The sequence below is a fragment of the Cajanus cajan genome, chromosome 2, assembly GCF_000230855.2.
Source record: "Cajanus cajan strain Asha chromosome 2, NIPB_CcT2T_4, whole genome shotgun sequence".
In the NCBI taxonomy this organism is placed as follows: domain Eukaryota; kingdom Viridiplantae; phylum Streptophyta; class Magnoliopsida; order Fabales; family Fabaceae; genus Cajanus; species Cajanus cajan.
The window spans coordinates 899761-919841 of NC_138518.1; the positions used below are offsets into that span (position 1 = coordinate 899761).

Sequence of the window (20081 nt, forward strand, 5' to 3'; positions counted from 1 at the left end):
ATATTCAAAGAAAAGCACAGAGTTGATGGGATAGTAGAAAGATACAAAGCAAGATTGGTAGCAAAGGGATACACAAAAAATTATGGGATAAACTATGAGGAGACATTTGCGTCAGTGGCAAAGATAAATACAGTACGAGTTATACTTCCCCTTGCAACTCATTTTGGTTGGGACTTGGAAATTTAGAAGTTTACATGGAAATTCCCACAGGATTTGAAGCTTCAACCAAAGAAAATAAAGTAAGTAGATTAAAAAAGGCCTTGTATGGACTAAAGCAATATCCACAAGCATGGTTTGGGAGATTTACCCGAACAATGATTTCTTTGGGATACAAATAGAGTCAAGGGGATCATACTTTGTTTATAAAACATTTCCCTAATGGTAAACTTACAATACTTTTAGTCTATGTAGATGACATAATCCTTGCGGCTGATGATGAAGAAAAAAAATTGACCCTGAAGAAAAAATTGGCAACATAGTTTGAGATGAAAGACTTGGGAAGATTAAAGTATTTCTTGGGAATTGAAGTTGCTTATTCCAAGAAGGGCATATTTATCTCTCAAAGAAAATATGTCCTTGATCTTTTTAAAGAAACAAGAAAGTTGGGATGCAGGACCTTAGGAGTTTCAATTGAACAAAATCACAAAATTGGAAGTAAAGAAAGTCCACCAATGAAAAAATACCAATATCAAAAATTGGTAGGGAAACTAATTCACCTATCACACTAGACCAGACATTGCTTATGCTATGAGCGTAGTTAGTCGGTTGATGCATGAATCCCGTGAAAGGCATATGCAGGCAATTGACAAGATCCTTCCGTACTTAAAGTCAAGTCCAGAGAAGGGATTACTATTCAAAAGAGGAGACACCATGTTTATGGAAATATATACTAACACAAACTACACAGGGTCAGTCATAGATAAAAGATCTACTTATGGATATTGCATGTTGTTGGGGGGAAATTTGGTGACTTGGAGGAGTAAGAAACAAAATGTAGTTGCTCAGTCTAGTGCAAAAGCTGAATTTCAAGCCTTGCTACGGGGCATATGTGAATGGCTATAGATGAAGATTATTCTTGATGACCTTAGATTTCAAATTGAACTACCTATGAAGCTGTTTTGTGACAAGAAGTCAGCCATCAGCATTGCTCATAATCCAGTTCAACATGACAAGACCAAGCATATTGAGATAGACAGACATTTCATCAAAGAGAAGTTGGACAGTGGTCTTATTGTTACAGCACATGTCCCTATAGGACTTCAAGTGGCAGATGTACTCACTAAGGGACTGCCTACTAGCAGATTTCAAGAGTTGATAAGCAAGTTGGAAATGATTGATATTCATTTACCAACTTAAGGGAGAGTGTTGTAAATAAAAATATCTTAAGGAGATTTGATATTATTTTAGGAGATTTTATATAATCTTTTATTTTCATATTTACCTATTTTAGGAACAAATGTATCTCTATAATAGGGTAAGAGAAGAATGTAATTAGTATGATACAAATTAATAATATTCTCTTTTTCAACTCCAGATATTTGGCATGAATAAATAAAAGTATAAATTTACGTTAACAACATTACCTCATCATAATTTAGAGAATCATATACAGATAACACTTTGATAGTAGCTTTACCAGGTTTTTTTGCCTGGACAATACCAAAATCTGATACAGATACAGTAGATGTGTCTGAAGACAGCCATTTGTAGTCACTCACTGATTTCGCACAACCTACAGCACAAAGTGGGATTAAAAAGTATAAAAGAAAATATCAGAATAAGATATTTACTTCAGATTGGAGAGATGAAAAAAGCATCCAACCTCCTACAGCCTTTAACTCCGCCTCCTGATAAACACCTGGAGACCAGGGCAGTAAGATGATTTCACTTTCATTGCCTAAGGTGAACTTCACTTTATCACAAACCATGACTTCTTGCATAGCTTTGATAATCTGCAAGATTTGAACAAATATGTAAGAGTACTTCAACATTCCTAAGAGTACAAGGCATCAAATAGCCTCTGTCCAACACTGGAGAAGAAATGCGTAACAACCACAGAGAAACACATGATGCATTAACTAAAAGAGGCTGCAGATAGTTGAGAAGGGAAGCACAGAAAAATATACTTCTAAGGTTTCAATGGAAGAATGATCACCTCCTTCTTGTCATCAGCCCCACTAGGATAGCTCAGAGAAGCTGTCAATTTTCCAAGTCCTGGTGAATAAGCCTTCAAGATTTTAGAATTCCGCCAGCCATGTTTTACAGCAATATCATTTGAAACCCCAAATGTTCTCAAGTGATCAGAGGCATTATCATAAACCATAACATCGTCATTCTGCAATGCAAAGAAGAATGTTGAATACTAATGAAAGAAAAACAACCAATTCATAGAAGAGAGGGAGATTGATTATAAATGAAAGATCCAATACAGACACATAATTTAAAATAAAAAATAAGAAATAGGACCAGCAATGCCAGTCCAAAATATCAAAAAACAAAAAAAAAATGCCCCAATCACAATAGAAGTGCCCCCTATGATGCACAAATATAATACATGTATCTGATCCAGCAATATGATTATTCTAAAATATATAAAATACAATACATGTAAGATACATATCTAAATATGTATACAAATTCATAAACATAATAAATATATAATTGCAATTTTTGCAAAACCAAATTAAAAACATTCTTATGGGACATTACTAACTACAGTATACAGATTATAAATCATTGTCATCATAAATCACTTCTTATAGTCTACAAATAAAATAAAAATAGTATTAATCTCATTCCTTTCTTTTATCATTTTTGTAATAATTTTATTAGGACAGAGTATCCACCGGTTTTGTAAATAACTAATAATTGTCAAAAAATCTGTCTAGTCACCTTTTGTATCTTTTATATTCATTATTAGTATTTTTATTTACTTTATATTTTTGAAGATTATAATATTAATATAAATGTATATAAACATAACTTTTATATTATAAAATATTAATCAACATTTTATAGAATTATTTGATATTTTAAATATTTATTAAATTATTAGTTTACTATTGTTTAGAGATAAGTATTTTCTAATCTAAATATTCTGATGTTTAAAACTATTTTATGTGCATTTTTTATTGTATTTTTATTCTATAATTATACTTTAGAAAATATTATTATTATAAAAATATTGCTATGACAATTAGTTGTGCATATTTTAAATATTTTTATTATTGTTAGAAATATATTTATGATATTTTAAATTTTTATTATAATATTTAGTGATTATTATTTTAAATATTTATTATAGTATTAGTATAAGTATTTTAAATATTACATATATTTATTTATGCAAAATAAGTATTATTTTATTATTATTGAGAGATGGGTACATATAATTATTAAGAGATAGGTATGTTTAATATTTAAATTTCATAATGTTAAGATATAGTTATTTTAAATCTTGATCACAGTATTAGCATAATATTTATTATAATATTACTCTGTTATTATTAAGAGATAATTATTTATAATATTTTAGGTACTATAATATTGAGATAAACATTTTAAATATTTATTGTGATATAACTTTTTATATATGTAATATTGTATATTTATATACAAAGGAGCACTTTTGCATTGTAGCTTGATGTTACATAATAGTACAAAGCACCAGATTTATATTGATTACACATACTTCTATGTTTCATCTGTAACTATTAGATTTTTACATTTTTTTTTAAGGCTTGTGTACTTTATGGATACATATTAGTGAAGTATAAATAATATTTGTGTCGGATATATTGACACATCAATATTTCATACATGTGTCCTAATCATTAGATTATGGAAGATTTTAGTTGCCAACTAAAATCATGCTCTTGATAGGGAGATTATTCGGTGTAAGAATTGGAAAATACAGACATGGGTAACAGTGAAAGAATAGGATAACTTTTTCTTAACAACAGTTTCCTGTTTAAAATATACAGCATGTTTGGTTTACCGTTTTAGAGCTTTGAAATAGGAGTTTGCACTTTCTGATGCATGGAATGCTAAAGCAAGGAGGCACTTACTTTGATTTGAACGTGGGTTACATTAAACCAAACTTCTTTCCAAACAGAGACAGTCTTACTGTCTCAGACAATGAGGTTTAGGGTGACTCAAATAGTAGGATCGTACAATAGTGGACTAAAAGGTCTTAGGTTCAACTACTGCCAGTGGTCCTTCATAGGTAGGTCTTCTAAGTACCATTTTAAGCCCTTGCTTGTGGTATACCCTAACCTTGGACTGGGGCAAGTGCTCATTGAATCAGGTAGTAACCAAGTGGTAGAAAGTGAGTTACAAATCTCGTTCACGAATTTGGGATGACTAGCCTGCATGGCTATGGCTGAATACTTGAGTGTTTCAGAAGGATCAGACGAGTTCAGGGCAGGCAAATCACATCAGTACATGCGGGGATTAATTAATAAAGCAGCAAATAGAATAGAATTTTTCTTCTTCCTTTAGTTGTGTTATTATCCTAGGATGTTGATACAAGGACCATCAAGTCTGTTATTCGGCAAATAGTATGTCAAACATTTCTACTGGTTTCTTGTGTTCATTTTTGTCTACAGTTTGAACTATCATGGATGCACTATCAAGTCCGTTATTTGGCAAATAGTAAGTCAAATATTTGCTTGTTTCTCTTGTTTGATAAGACACAATTGGCTAGAGAGAAGAATAAAAGCTTTTAATGTTCAAAGAGCTTCTTCAAAAGAGAGTTGATTAAAGTTGGTAAAATTCCAATTAGTGGACATACTCCAAATCAAAAGAAGTCCCTTCCAGGGATTTTCATACATCATTGGAGATGAAGCATTTTGTCTGGCACCTGTGTCGTGGATTACCATTTACCAGAAACCTGAGCTGACAGGAAAAGATACTAATATCATGCATAAACATAATGCACAATAGTTACCCTCATCTGTATTTGTCAACTGCCATACAGATAATCAGTTGGTGAATTGCCCAAAGATCCCACCACTGCGGATCATTAATCAGAGATAATACAATCCAAGGAAAAGCTATGCCGATTGATAAACTATTTATAGTATCCCTTTTTAGTACAAGATTTTTTTTATTTTTTTATTTTCTAAAAAGGGGGGTAAAATAGTAATATTATCATGTAGATAAGTACTCAGAAACATTAAGAAAATTTGTCCTCGAAATCTGAACATATAAACTACATATAGAATAGATGCAGATCATAGAAGAAAATGTAACAACTCAATATAAACATGTTTTACCATTGATGTTAATAAGGAAACGATAATAGAATAATAACGCAAATTACCTCTGTAATATAAATCTCTTGTGCATCATGATCATGTGCAAAAACCTTTATCTGGATAAGATATTGATGGCCAGATACAACATACCAACGGGTCATTAGAGGAATAGATTTGATTCCTTCCACTGGATCACCAGAACTAGATAAGGGTGATATATATAAATATAAAGAACTTGGTAGGACCACATTTAGTGAAGACACTTGTACATGGCCAGCAATCCTAGTATCTTCAACGATAACAGCAGTCATCCCCAAGTTCCATGCATATGCTAACCCCGTTTTTGAGTCAACCTGAGCAACCGACGCATTTGAGACAGACCATTGGTGATGTGGTGAGGGTAAGGTGACCACTACAAATGCCAAAGAAAAATATTGGTAAGACTCTTGATAATATGCTGGCCTACATCAGAACAGAAACAAATATATAAAAGTCATTGAACCACAAAACAGTCGTCTAAACTTTAAAACAGGAGTAAACAATATCCAATTATAAACTTTTGAAGTATTACCAGCTTTAACCATTGATCAGTACCCACATAAAAGACGAGGAATTATACTTTTATTGATTTCCACTATGGTACTACCCTCAATCATTAGCTGCAAGTTTGTGACATTAATTTATTTATTTTTCATTAAAGAAGAAAACAAAAATGCACAAATGGGAATCAGAAATTCTACAAAACGAAATGACAAATTTGGCAAAAGAAGATAATAGGGACAAGCAAGCAAACCAGTCCCTCTGCATAACAGACAAAAGTCTGTTGCTCATTGTTCATTTGTTCCATTCAAATGCATCAATCAACAGCCAAAAAGCAAATTTCCTAAGCCCCTTATTCCCTTTTGGAGCAAAAAAATAAAAATAAAAAATAAAAACTCAAAAGCAGGTAGAAAAAGAAGAATTCAATTAGAACATGTCTAATGCCCTCCATAGAGACCAAATTGTGGCAGACTGACAGTATTTGATAAATAGAACCAAAGCATAAAAGAAATCTATAGTGTAAGAGTAGTTGACTGGAAATTCATCCTGATTCTTCTGTTCTCTCAGCATTTGCAGAGATTGTCAGGTGAGATTGAGAAACTTGATTGATCTCCCAAAGTGAATACTGAATAAAAAAGAAAAACCAACATATAGATCCCATAAAATAAAATATACTCATTTTTTTTCATGTAATCAGAAAATGAATGGTATTACAGTATTTTGTTCTATAAAGAAAAAGAACTCGTACAGACTACAGAGTGAAAAGGAATATAATGTAAGAGGATAAGGAAACCTAAAACAGGGAATCACAACAGAAATAAAAACAAAACATAAAAGAAGAAACAATTTACTATTTTTGCAAACCAGAATCAAGAATGATGAGATAAGATGAGAATAAAGCTTCCCTAAAGACGAGAATGAAGAAATATCTAACTGATTCAAAAATTATGACCCAGAAAAATCATATATTGTCCAGACAAGACAACAACAAAACAAAGCATCGTACTCTCCTTTTTTAGTCCTTTCTACTGTGAAAACCTCTAAACCCAATAGGAAAAACAACTACCGACTTAGAGAGTATTGATAAAAAAAAAAGGTTCAGAGAGATCCACAATTCTACATAAAGCCCAAATAATCTAATTTGTAGATTCCAAGATACCTACAAATGAAGGAACAGATTATTCTTTGATTTAAAACTTGTGGCCCAGAACACATGTCAGAGAAATGGACCGTATAAGACCAACACACCTGTGCTGAACTGCAACCAGTCAATGGTACTAAACAGGTTGTGAAACACAGCCCCAAAAAAAAACAAATTCACCTTAGAGATTTAGCTTTCCAAAAGGTGTTTGAGCAAACTTGAAGAATTCATTAAAAGAATAAAGACAAGAAGGACGAAAATTTTCCCAAAAAACAGAAAAATGAAGAGTCGCCATCTATAAATGGCCACATGTATTCCTAGCAGCTAAAGCTACAACTATAAATTGACAGCATAATCACATAAAGGATTTACATCTTTAAACAACCTGCACAAAGATTTGAATGAAAAGTAAACAACTAAAGAAAACCTTGAGGAACATTTCCCCGGATGACTTTAAGGGTGTAGGGAATGACTGCACCAACGAGGACAAAAACTGGTGAGGGAGGATCAAGTGACATAGCTTCAGCAACAGTAAGAACGATCTCATCAGCCAAAGTCTTTAACTGTGGCTCAAGCAAATTCACTGACACAATCTCATGACCAATCTCAACTCCTTTTACTACAAACAGATCTGAAAATACACCCTGCAAAACAAGACCAGAAAAAAGGAAGGATATAATATTAAATATGCATTATTAGTGACAAACAGTGGCTTATTAACCCATTTAAACCGGCCAGTAGCAGCCTTACACTGTCTTCAAGTTTTATTTGTATATCTAAGTCACCACATAGTCCTCCACAATCACTAAGGGGAGAATCCTTTAGTGGAACATTAACAAGGTGATGAGGTAATCCATTGGCTTCAGGCATAAGGTTCCACATAAACTGTAAGCCAACTAATGAGGAAAATACATTTTCTGCATCACAAAAGGGAAGTTCGATAAATATTTCCCATCTGATCACAACTCAATTAAGGAGGGAAAGGGTAACAAAAAAAATAGTAGAAAAGCTTGAGCTGAAAATAATTATAATTGACAAATAAATAAATGCTAGATAGTTGAATGCCTATACTCAAAAGCCAAAAAAGAGCAAATGGCCTATTTGCATGAACTATGCCATAAGCACTTACATGAGAAGAAAATAAGAAGTAAAAATGAAATAAATTTTTTCAAAAGCTAAAATTAGCTTATGCAAAAATTAACTTGTAGAAGCTCTATCATATTAGCTTCTCGAGAATATGTTTCTCAACTTATGCATAAGCTAAGTTTAGCTTATCAAGAAGCTAATTCCATTTTTCTTTTTCTAGAAGTGTCTATAGGGAAGTTTATCCAAACAGAATCAAAGTAAAACTGACAGCACTTCTCATGCCAATCCTCCAGTAGTATGCCTTCTTTGTTAACTAAAGGTCATGTCTACATTTTCAAGACAAAAGATGGCAAAGAAAGCATATTCGCAAGAGAATAACTCTGTAAAGGCAAAACATGGAATACAGCAAAATTGTAAAATCAACCATGTTGAAAAGATATGCAATGGTGTTGGACTTTCATGATCTAAAGTATAAAATTCCCAAGTACAAAAGCTGTAAGACTCCACAAATACCTTCACTATCAAAGGCACGGACACGCAGCGTGGAAAGCCCCTCTAAATCAAGCTTAATTGAATTATGAAATATTTGTATTCTTGATATGTTGTCAATGAAGACTTTGCAACGAATCACAATCCCAGTTTGTAAATCCGCAGCATAAACAGCAGTTTCCTTCCGACCACTATAAGGGGCAATGGACTGCAGCCTTGCACTAGTCGAGCACTTGCTGCTTGAATTATACTCAGGCACAACAGACAGAATATCATGATGATCCCATGACCTATCAATGTGCCATGAAAAAATATCAGAATCAACACAAGAACAAAGGATTACAACCAAAACGAATCAATGATACCACTTGAAGAAATCAGGGAACCACTTGTTGAGAACAACAACTAAAAGGTCTGTTTGTTTCGTGTCTTGAAAACTAAACATATGTTATTTTAGTTTTTAAAACCATAACATCTCTATATTGTTTTTTTATTTTCTATTCTCAAAATTTTGTGATTCGTTCTTTTCCTCCTAGCACTTTCACAACTTCTTTCTTCATTTCTTTTTCTAAAAATCATTTTCCAAAAGTTGTTTTATAAAATAATTTTTAAAACTAAAATACAAAAACATAATCAAACACAACCTAAACCTCCCAGTACCTTCCTTTTAATTAATATTATTTTATACAAAAAAGAAGAACATGATTAGGACAAAATTTGTTGGTGCTTTAGTATTGTTCTCCGATTAGAATTAGAAATTCATTCGGATAATCCATGTAACAAGCGTTTAAATTAAAGGTCACCACAGGTTCATTCCCGTGGTAAAATTTCAACCCTGATTCAAAACCAGCATACAGCACTAGAAGCACCTAAGAAACTGCATGCATGTTTTTTCCAATTACTATTATCATATCAACTAATATTATTTTATACAGAAAAGAAGAACGTAGGTGCTTTTAGCATCGTTCTCCTATCAGAATTGAAGTTTCATCTAGATAATCAACGTAATAAATGTTTATATTAAAGGTCACCACACGTTGGTTCTAGTGGTAAAATTTCAATTCCAATTAAAAACAGCACCAGAAGCACCTAAGAAACTGCATGTAAGTTTTCTCTTAAGTTACTATCATCATGTCTACAACTGAACTGAAATGACATGACCTAGTTTTTTTTTTTCCACCATAATTCAAAATTTCAAACAAAAATTCGGAGGAAGCAAACGTGATGGAAAACGGAAGAGGACCATTGGAAGCAGCCGTCACTTCCTTGAAGCCTGTAATCGACAGGGAACGTCATTTTCGGCGGCAAGAGTAAGTTAACGTCGGCAATGTGAGGGCCAGAAGCAGCGTGAGACGGCGCCGCCACCGTCACCGCCACCGCCACCGCACAACTCAGCAGTAACAAGGCCAGGTTCACCATCTCGCTAGAATCAGATCATTCACGCTCCTCAGGAATTTTGCATTGAAAAGAGTGAAAGGAAGAGTTGAAGAAGTTGCGTTGGTGAGGGATTGGAGGGTTTAGGGTTTTGGGGAAGCGGAGAAGCACTCGCGCGATGACTCTTAGGTGGAAAGTAATGTCAGACTTTTTTTTTTGGCCAAAAAAGAAACTGCAAAAAGTAAGTAACGTCTTTTAACACCAACATATAAAAAGGAAAGTGAAGTCTTTTGTTTTGTCTATTTGTTCTAGAGGTAATTTTTTAAATTTAATTTAAATGTACTTTTTTATTAAATTTAAATGTACTTTATTAATTCTTAAAAGTCTATCTGTCAAAAGTTTTTTTTTCAAAATTATTTTTTTATTTATTTATTTTTAAGATTGAATTTTATTTCATTATTTTTAAATAATTTGATTTCATCTCTTAATTTTAACAAAAAAAATATTTAATATTATCTTTCTTTTCAAATAGATGACTTTAGTAAAATTGATCAAAAGATAATATTAAATATTTTTTATAAAGTAAAGAATTAAATTAAATCATTTAAAAGTAATATAACCAGATTAAACATTCTTATAATAAGGGAATTAAATTAAAACAAAAATTTATCAATTTTTTTGGTTGAATAAATTTGAACTTTTTTATAACAAATTAAGTATTTGAAATAAAAAAAAAATAAAGGAGTTATATGATAAAAAATATTAAACATTTTTAAAAAATTAGAGAATCAAATTAAGTCTTTTAAAAATAGTGGATTAAATTGAATCATAAAAACAAATAAAAAAGCTTATAAATATATATTTTAGCCTTTTTCCTATTATTGATTTTTAATTTTTATTGATCTCTATAATAAGTAGTGTTTTTAATTATAATTCCATGATCAAGTAAGAGATTAAACTCTTAATCAAAAGTCGTTAATTTAATTAGTTTGATACTTGTATTTTTTTATCGATATTCATTCTCTGTGTCATAAATAAAGTTATGAAAGGAGATGTTTTTTTACGTCTTTACTCATATAACCGGACTAATATAATGAAATTATACCTTCATATAAAGAAAAAGTAAATAATTTTTATTTTTAATTCTATTTTTCATCGGATGATGTGAAAGAGTATTAGATAAATTTGAAATAATTAATTTTTTAAATTTTTCTTTGTAATTCAGAGAATAAGTTTTTAAAATAATGAAATATGTATCCTTTATGAATGTTGAAAACTATATGAAAGGTATAATTTCTTCTCATTAGGTAAATATTTATAAAAAAAAATGATATTTTATCACAACTTTGTAGCTAAATTAAGAATCAAATTAATTTTTATATAAAAGAATACAAATATTAAACTATTTGCACTAATGATATTTAGTCAACAAATTAGTCATGTTTAGCAAATAGATGATACAAATCTAATTGTTAATATATTTATCTATCTACCTATCTATTATATATATATATATATATATGTGTGTGTATGTGTGTGTGTATGTGTGTGTATTAGTAGAAAAAGGGTAGTTCATCCCTGCAATGTCTTAAAAAAACTTTTTTTTAAGTCCTTTAATAGTTTTAGAATAGAAAAAAAATTAATAAGTTACTCATAAAAAAGGTATTCTTATAGTTATAGAAAATGAATAAAGGATAAAAAGGTCTATGTAAAAATGGAAATCAGAATTCATAAGAAGTTTATTTTGAAAGGGATATTCCCTTCCTATATTAGTATAGTGTGTAAAAATGAAAATTAAAAGGAGTTTATTTTGAAAGAGATATCTCCTTCATATATTAGTACAATGTATGTGTGTATATATATAGAGAGAGAAACACACACTTGTGCTTATATTTTACGGTAATTTTTTTATGAATTAACTATATTAGTAATTTAATATGTGTAACATACAAGTTAAATGTTTATCATATATAACTAAAACTTAAAATAAATCTTGTATATAAATAAATATCATGTTTAAATATATAAATAATATTTAAATTTTGAATAAGTAGATATTTTAAAATATATAAAATATATTTTATATTTATAATAAATATTTATATAATAGAACATTTATTTTAATTTATTAAAAAAATATCTTCAAATATTAAAATTTAATTCGTAAGTAATTATGATAGATAAAATTTAAATCAGATATATAATTAAAAAATTCTTACAAATTTTCTTCCTTATAAAATATTCTTCCACAATATAATTATTCGTGTTTTATATAAAAATTGATTAAATTTAGGATTATAATATACATATCAATAGATTTTTTTATTTATATATTTTTTTATAAACTTTTGATGTTAATATATATTTATAGTATTAAGATTAGTTGACATAAGTGTTAATAACTTGTGTTCCTTTTTCAAGTGGTTCAAGATTTTAATTTTGACTTAAGATATAAAATAACTATATTGAAAGGAGAATACCTTATTTTATATATACTTAGGACTGTCAATGAAGATTAATCATTATTTTCAATACTATATGCTTTGTACCAATATAGTTGTTATTAAAAAAACATACATTTATGATTATTAATAAATATCTTTTATATGTGTAAAAAAATATTAAGACAAAGACTAGAGGTCAAGTTATGTCTCTTATGATAAGAAACTTTTTAAACTATTTGATCTCTCTATTTTAAAATTATTTTTCTCTTTTTTCGTTTGAACTATTTTGTTTTCTTTTTAAACATTGTCACCTTTTTCATAATGTTTATGAAAATAATAACACATAAATATTAATCATTTTATTATCATGGTTGACATATTGGTCATTTTATTATCGATATCACATTTGATGTTACAAATTTTTAATCAAAGTGACTTTATTAGTTATAATTCATGTTTATAAGTAGCTTTTAGTTTTTTTTTTTGTTTTTTTTATAAATTTTGTCTTCAATCGAATTGTGATAGATTGGACCTAAAGAGTCCAGTGAAAAATAAAAACAAATAACATAAAAATTTCATAATTTCATATTAGAATATTATATTATATTTATATTTATTTTTAATATAATTTTATATTTCATAAAATAGGATGATGACCCTTTATAAGGTCATTCTTAATAGTATTAAATTATAAATTTATATTCCTTTTAGTATGAGATATCAATGAAAAATATAAATGTTATTTTAATTTTTTTTTATAGTTTTCTTATAACTTTTTAGCGGTAAATTCTTGAAACAGTAATAATATAAATATTAGTTCTTTGTCATATTGTGACACCCTTACTACCCCAACACATATACTGTAACTTTACAAATAAATGTTTTAAAAAAAGTTAAAGGGTTTACATGAGAAACTTCAAAAATCGTTCTTCAATAACTACAATAATAAAGATTTAGAAAATAAAACACAAGAGTTTACAAATTGTTTTCAAAATGATATTTACAATTCCAAATCTATATAAAAATTCGGTTCTAAAAGTCTTCTGCCCCGATGTCACAATATCATAGCATACCCCTAATTTAACTGTTGGCATTCTAGATGCCACTCGCAGCCGGATCTTCCTCACCTAAAACATCCACAAAATTGTACGGTGAGAAAAGAAAACATCTATATGTAAAGTACATACAAACACACAACATATCATCTCATTATAACTCGATACTCAACGAAATATTCATAAACATTTTAATGTATCATAATTTTATCAATCGTGCATCATCATCACGTCACAATTCGCAATCACCACAATCATCACAAATCTTGCAATCAACTCTATGCCAAGGTCACGCCTATAGCATCTCTTGCCCAAGGTCGTGCCACCCCCGACATAAGTATTAATTACCTCACACATCCCACACCATGTCAGGGGTACGCTCGTCCTTATAGCATCACTTACCCAAGGTTCGTATCATCCCTGATCATTAGTGCGAGGAACCACAATCACATCACAGTCACATCACAATCACATCACAATCAATTCATCACAATCCACATAAATCTTACAATTAACACTATGCCAAGGCCACGCCACAACTGACATAAGTGATACGGGTTAATTGCCTCACTCATCTCATACCATGCCAGGGTCACGCCCTCCCTGTAGCATCACTTACCCAGGGGTCGTGCCATCCCTAGTCATTGATGTGAGGAACCACAATCACATCACAATCCACAAAATCTCTTGCAATTAACCCTATGTCAGGGCTGCCATATTTGACATAAGTGATACGTGTTAATCGTCTTACTCATCCCACACCATGTCAGGGTCACGCCCTCCCTGTAGCATCACTTACCCAGGGGCCGTGCCATCCCTGGTCATTGATGTGAGGCACCACAATCACAATCATAATCACATCCATACAACATCTCATTTCATAGCTCAATTTCATATCACATACACAATTCCATATACACAATAGATAAGTCTAACAAAATAAGGGTTTACACACCCCTCAAGCAATTCACATCTAGATCATCAATTTTTAACAAGTAATATAACAATAACATTCATAAATTAATATAATAATCAACGGAATTACCAATTTAATATAATTTCAACATAATGGTAAAACTCTCAATTGTTCCAAAACCTAGCTCACATACACTTTTATACAGTTTCGTTCTCCCTCTCAGATCATCATTCTTACAAATTAAATATATATTTATAATCCTCAACACATACAAAATCTAATGGGATCATCAATTCCTTAAACAGAAATAATCCAATTTTTCCAAAACCTAACCTACAGGCACTTTTCTATAATTTCGTTCTCTCTCCCAGAGCATCATTTTTACAAATTAATCATATATTCATAGTCTTAAATACATACAGAATCACATAAGACCAATAATTTTCCAAACATAAATAATTATGAAATTATTCATAATCCTCTTCTACTCAATTCCTTCATGTAACTTTGCATACAAATAATCCTCTTTTCCCCGTACCTGGATAAATAGCAGTTGAACTAAAACAGGGATCTCTTGGTCTCCTCCTCTAAGTGCCCCTTGGTCTTCAGAGATAAGAAGAGGAAAAGAAGAGAGAACAGAAGATAATAGGAAGAGAGAATGAAAGATGTGTGAAAATGACAGGTGAGGGGCGCTATTTATAGGATTTCAGGCTCACCTACCGGAACGGCCCGTTCCAAAAGTGGAACGGCCGTTCTGGACCCCTCGAAACAACGCAAAATTCTCAACTGGAACGGCCCGTTCCAAAACCAGAACGGCCCGTTCTCAATCCCAACAGAATAGCCCGTTCTGCTTCTCCAATTTTGGGCATTTTTCTCCTTCCGGAACGGCCCGTTTCACTTTTGAAACGGCCCGTTCCGGACAATCAATTAGGCCTCTGACCCAACAATTTTGGACTGTTACACATATTGAGTGCAAATTATATAAAGAATGTCAAAATAAGTCTTAAATATATATAGAATATTTCTCTGTTTTTCTATTCTTTTGTTTACTCTATGTTCTTTTGAAAAATGTTTGAGACTCCAAGTGTATGAATTCAAACAAGTTAATGTGTAAAACTTGATAAGTAAAATCAAATACTAAGTTTCATTGGAAATGCATCAAAATTTGCTTTTAGGATTGTAGCTATCATCACAAAACATTATTCTTTCTCTTCTTTTTTTTTTCCCTCTATATTTGCTTCTTTTTCTCTTTCCATCTATTTTCCTCACACCTAGATGCACTCTTCCACCATCATCCACAATTCCATGATTGACAACTTCATTTCGCCATCCCTTGAATCGGAGCCACCGTGATAACCCATAACTCCAATCATTATCCCAAGATGATAATCAGCAAAAAAAAAAAAAAAAAAAAAAAAGTAAAAAACAAAATAAGAAGAAAAAAAATTGCCACTCAAGCTCATAAAAGAAAACCTTAGTCTTCATCCAAATCTAATAGATACTAACATGTCTCAAGTAGTGAATGATGAATAATACAATAATTTAAAACATGTACTATATAATATTATTTTATCTTACTAACTTATTTTTCTTATTTGTTTTTAGCATAAAGAACTTATTCTCAAATAACACAGCCACTGAAGTTACATGACTTGGCAAAAGAAACACGTACAAGTAAAAAAAAAAAAAGTTTTACTAATTATACAAATCCAAATTTAGTTTTAGAGATTAGTTATCTTAGAAGTTAGAACTAATTGTACCCGTTCTTGGAGTTTTATAATTCTTGTTTCATATTTTGAAACTGATTATTTTTATTGCATTATTAACTAAAAAATACTTTTAGCTAATTAAACCTAAATAAAATAAAACAAAATAAATATAATCAGGTAGTTTATATTCTATATTTATAAATTTAATTTTCCAAAACCTTATTACAAAAGCATGAATTTTAAATCAATTGCCATGGAACTGATGTATGACATTGATTTTAGTCGCAATCAATTCAACTGTCTATCTTAGTATTACAAAAGCATCATTGTACATCAATATTTAGGAAACCAATATAAAATAATAATGTGAAAAGGCATTTTTTTTGTATGGCTTTGTTGGTTTTGATTTAAATTAACATAAAACATTAAAAAAAACCTCTAGATTCATTTATCGTTGTGGTCTTTATAATATTTTTATTAATAAAAAAATAATCAAGACATAAATAAAATTTTGATGCGCTGAAAAAATAAATAAATAAATGGTTAAAAACCTATTTTAGTCCCTTATAATAATTGTTTGTTTCAATTTAGTCCTGCTTTTATTTTTTATCTCAATTTGGTTCTTAATAAATTAATTGGTTGCAATGTCGGACTTCCGTCCAAATTATTTAAACGGAGTTAACTGTTGGTTACGTGGATGTCAAATTTCTTGAAAACACCTGGAACTAGAACGGTCCGTTCTGAAACCAGAACGGGCCATTCTGGGGTACACTCTTGGTGTGTTAATTTTGCATCTGAAACGGGTCGTTCCAGATGCAAAATTAACACACCACCAGTACAACAGAACGAGCCTTTCTGGATTCAGAACGGCCCGTTCCAGAACGCCAAGTTAAGTGAGGACAATAGAATATTCTATATTAATTTTATTAAAAAATATAATAATTTTGAAAAATATTTATTTATGGTAAAAATTTTAAAATTACTTATTTTTATAAAATACAATTGTCTTATAAATAGAGCGATAACTTTTCATTTTTCTCTTTCTGTCTGAAGAAATATTTAAGTGTCACTTTATAATTTTTTGCAACTTATTTAAAATTATAGGAATAAAATGATAAAAATTAATAGGATAAACATAATAAAATTATTAATTTACTTTCTTTTAGTGTCCTCTAAATTTTTACACTTATTTAAAACAAAAATATTTTATATGTTAATTTGAATTAGTTTAACGAAGTATCATATGATTTTTAATTTTTTTTAAAAATTTTATAAATTTGATATATACATGAAAAGCTTTTTAATTTAACAATTAAATTTTTAAAAATTTGATATAGAACATTAATTATTAAGTAGAATAAATCTATCAAGACTTACTCTTAAAGTAAGTAAATTTTTTCTTCATTAAAAATGAAGATAATTTTACCACAAAATAAAAAACAATTAAATAATAAAATAAAATATAAAAAAATATTAATGTATTTATTATATTAGATATAACAACATAATTAAAATATAATTAATAATATATTTTATAAAATTATTAATATTTTATACATATAAAAAAAGAATGAAAAAAAATTTAACGGGGGCAAGTGCCCCCACTATGATTAACTTAGATCCGTCCCTGCATATGGTTGTGTGGTGAAATGCTAGTCCTGCGTATCCTCTTCCTTTACTTCAGGTTCTACCTCTTCAAGAACAGGTAGTTGTTATTGGGGTACATCGTTAATGACTTCAAGGAAAAATACCATGTCATTTCATCCTTTACTGTATAGTGTCAATTTGGTAGTAAGTGGTTCACTTCAGTTTGACTAACAATGAAATAAAATTTGCTACCGTTGTTTTTAGTAATACACTGCATTGTCCTTAATGATATACTGTAAAGCCCAACTGTTTAGCAATTGAAGTTATCAATTTTCATTGACAATATTACCAAATCCAGTGTTTGAAATGTTTTGTACCTTGGGTTTTTTTTCCTTCATTCACAACCGTTAACTATAATCATTGACCGTTTGGGTTTAGCAGTCTGGAACCAGAACGGCCCGTTCTGGTTGCACTCTTAGTGTGTTAATTTTGCACCTGGAACGGGCTATTCCGGATGCAAAATTAACACACTAAGAGTGCACCAAGAACGGCCCGTTCTGGTTCCAGGTGTTTCTAAAAAATTTGGCATCCACCTATGCATCTACGTGGCATCCACGTGGCCAACAGTTAACTCCGTTTAAATAATTTGGACGGAAGTCCGACATTGCAACCAATTAATTTATTAGGAACCAAATTAAGACAAAAAATAAAAGTGGGATTAAATTGAAACAAACAATTATTATAAGAGACTAAAATAGTATTTTAGCCAAAAAAAAAAATTGTCATATTACTTTACTTTAAATAATAAATATAACATAAACTTTAGGATTTTTTTTAAAGCATGAGCTAAAAACTTTGTATTATCTGATCCGATAATGAAAGTGTTTGTTGAAATAAAGTGATGTCTAGTAAGACTTTATATTGGTCGTACTAGAAATTGAAACAGAAAGTCTAGATTTAATTTTTTTTAACAATATCAACATTTAAGATTTAATGAGAATTATTATAGAAATCACTTTTTACATTAATTAATTACAACTAATTTGATACAGAAAGTCCGGTTTGAATATTTACAAATTAAAAATTTGTTCGGTTATATTTTACACATCAATTGTTAAAGAACTTATGTAGAACATTGATTTTTGTCTTAATTTATTTAAAATACTTATCTTAATATTACAAAAATATTATTGTACATTAAATTTTAGGAAACCAATATAAAATAATAATTTTAAAAAACATTTCTTTTGTAGTGATGTTGGTTTTGATTTAAAATATTATTATTTTAAATATAGATTCAAACTCAACATTTTAGTTTAGTTATGTTAGACTTGATCTCTTAAAAAAAAAGGTTTTGAACTTGAATTTTGTACATGAAAACAACATGATTAAAAAAAAAGATTTTACTAAAAATGATTAATCAAATTTTTTATAAAAAATTAATCATTAATTAAATAAATAGATATTTTGTATTAATAATATAATAAAAAAATTCAAATATAACCAACATTTTAGTAATTGAAAATTTTCTTCCTTTTACTCTTGTGCCTTGAGAATTCAGTCACCTTGAAAATTTTAATAAGAAAAGTACAAATCAAATAAGGCATTAATTTCTTAAATTTTAGTGTCTGCTTGTTTACTAATAACAATTTACTTGGTCCAGAGATCATGGATAATTTAAATTTAATTTTTGCATTAGTGATTTTGTAGCATGACTTTTCAGAACTATTTATTTTCAAAGGTTCATCTAAACCAATTGTTCTATGTATAAATAATATAAAACCTTATAATCTTTTTTATTAAATATTTTTACCTTTTTACATACTTTATAATTTTAGAAACTATTCTCTCCATAATAGATATAAAAAAATACTCATCTATCTTGAAATTTTAATATACTTTTTTTTACGATCATCTTCTCACAAAATCCTAAAAAAAATAAAATTAGAGAGACACTTCCTCTACTCGTACAACATAAAATAAAATAAAATATATATTTTTAAGGGAAATAAAATATAAATATAAAATATGAATTTACATTACGAACATTTTTGCTATGCAAAAAACTGAAAAAAGGTAGAAAGGAAATGGGGGAAGATGGGAAATAATAAAAGAAAAAAAAGGCTTAATTGCAATTTTGATCCCTCAATTATTGTAATGGTACAATTTTGATTTTTAAAATTTTAATTGAGTAATTTTAGTCCCTAAAAAATTGTAATTGTACAATTTTAGTCATTCAATTTTTAATTAAATAATTTTAGTCTCTCAAATATCATAATTTTAAAATTATTAAATTTTTAATTAAAAAAAATTAAAATCGCACAATTATGATATTTGAGGAACTAAAATTGTTTAATTAAAAATTGAAAGACTAAAATTACACAATTTCAATCTTTTAGGGACTAAAATTACCCAATTAAAATTTTAGGGATCAAAATTACACGATTAGAATATTTGAGAGATAAAACTGCAATTAAGTCAA

General features: G+C 29.3%; 1 protein-coding gene across 6 annotated transcripts in view; it reads right to left on the reverse strand.

Annotated features, from left to right (window-relative positions):
- EMB3012 (embryo defective 3012) overlaps positions 1-10128 on the reverse strand; it is a 39577-nt gene extending 29449 nt beyond the window's left edge. For 2 of the 6 annotated variants that reach the window (XR_003804870.2, XM_029273066.2), the window contains exons 1-8: positions 9758-10128; positions 8539-8804; positions 7690-7856; positions 7367-7583; positions 5324-5670; positions 2156-2335; positions 1823-1952; positions 1584-1732 (exon numbers count right to left, since the gene is read on the reverse strand). Coding sequence is in view for 4 of the 6 variants with exons in the window: in XM_029273066.2 (XP_029128899.2) it covers positions 1584-1732; positions 1823-1952; positions 2156-2335; positions 5324-5670; positions 7367-7583; positions 7690-7856; positions 8539-8804; positions 9758-9933 (1632 nt within the window). In the remaining 2 variants the exon portion in view is untranslated. Of the gene's footprint in view, positions 1-1583; positions 1733-1822; positions 1953-2155; positions 2336-5323; positions 5671-7366; positions 7584-7689; positions 7857-8538; positions 8805-9757 lie in introns of those variants that run through there. The other 4 variants (XM_029273065.2, XM_029273064.2, XR_003804869.2 and 1 more) reach the window with 3 other exon arrangements.
- Positions 10129-20081: the final 9953 nt, after the last annotated feature.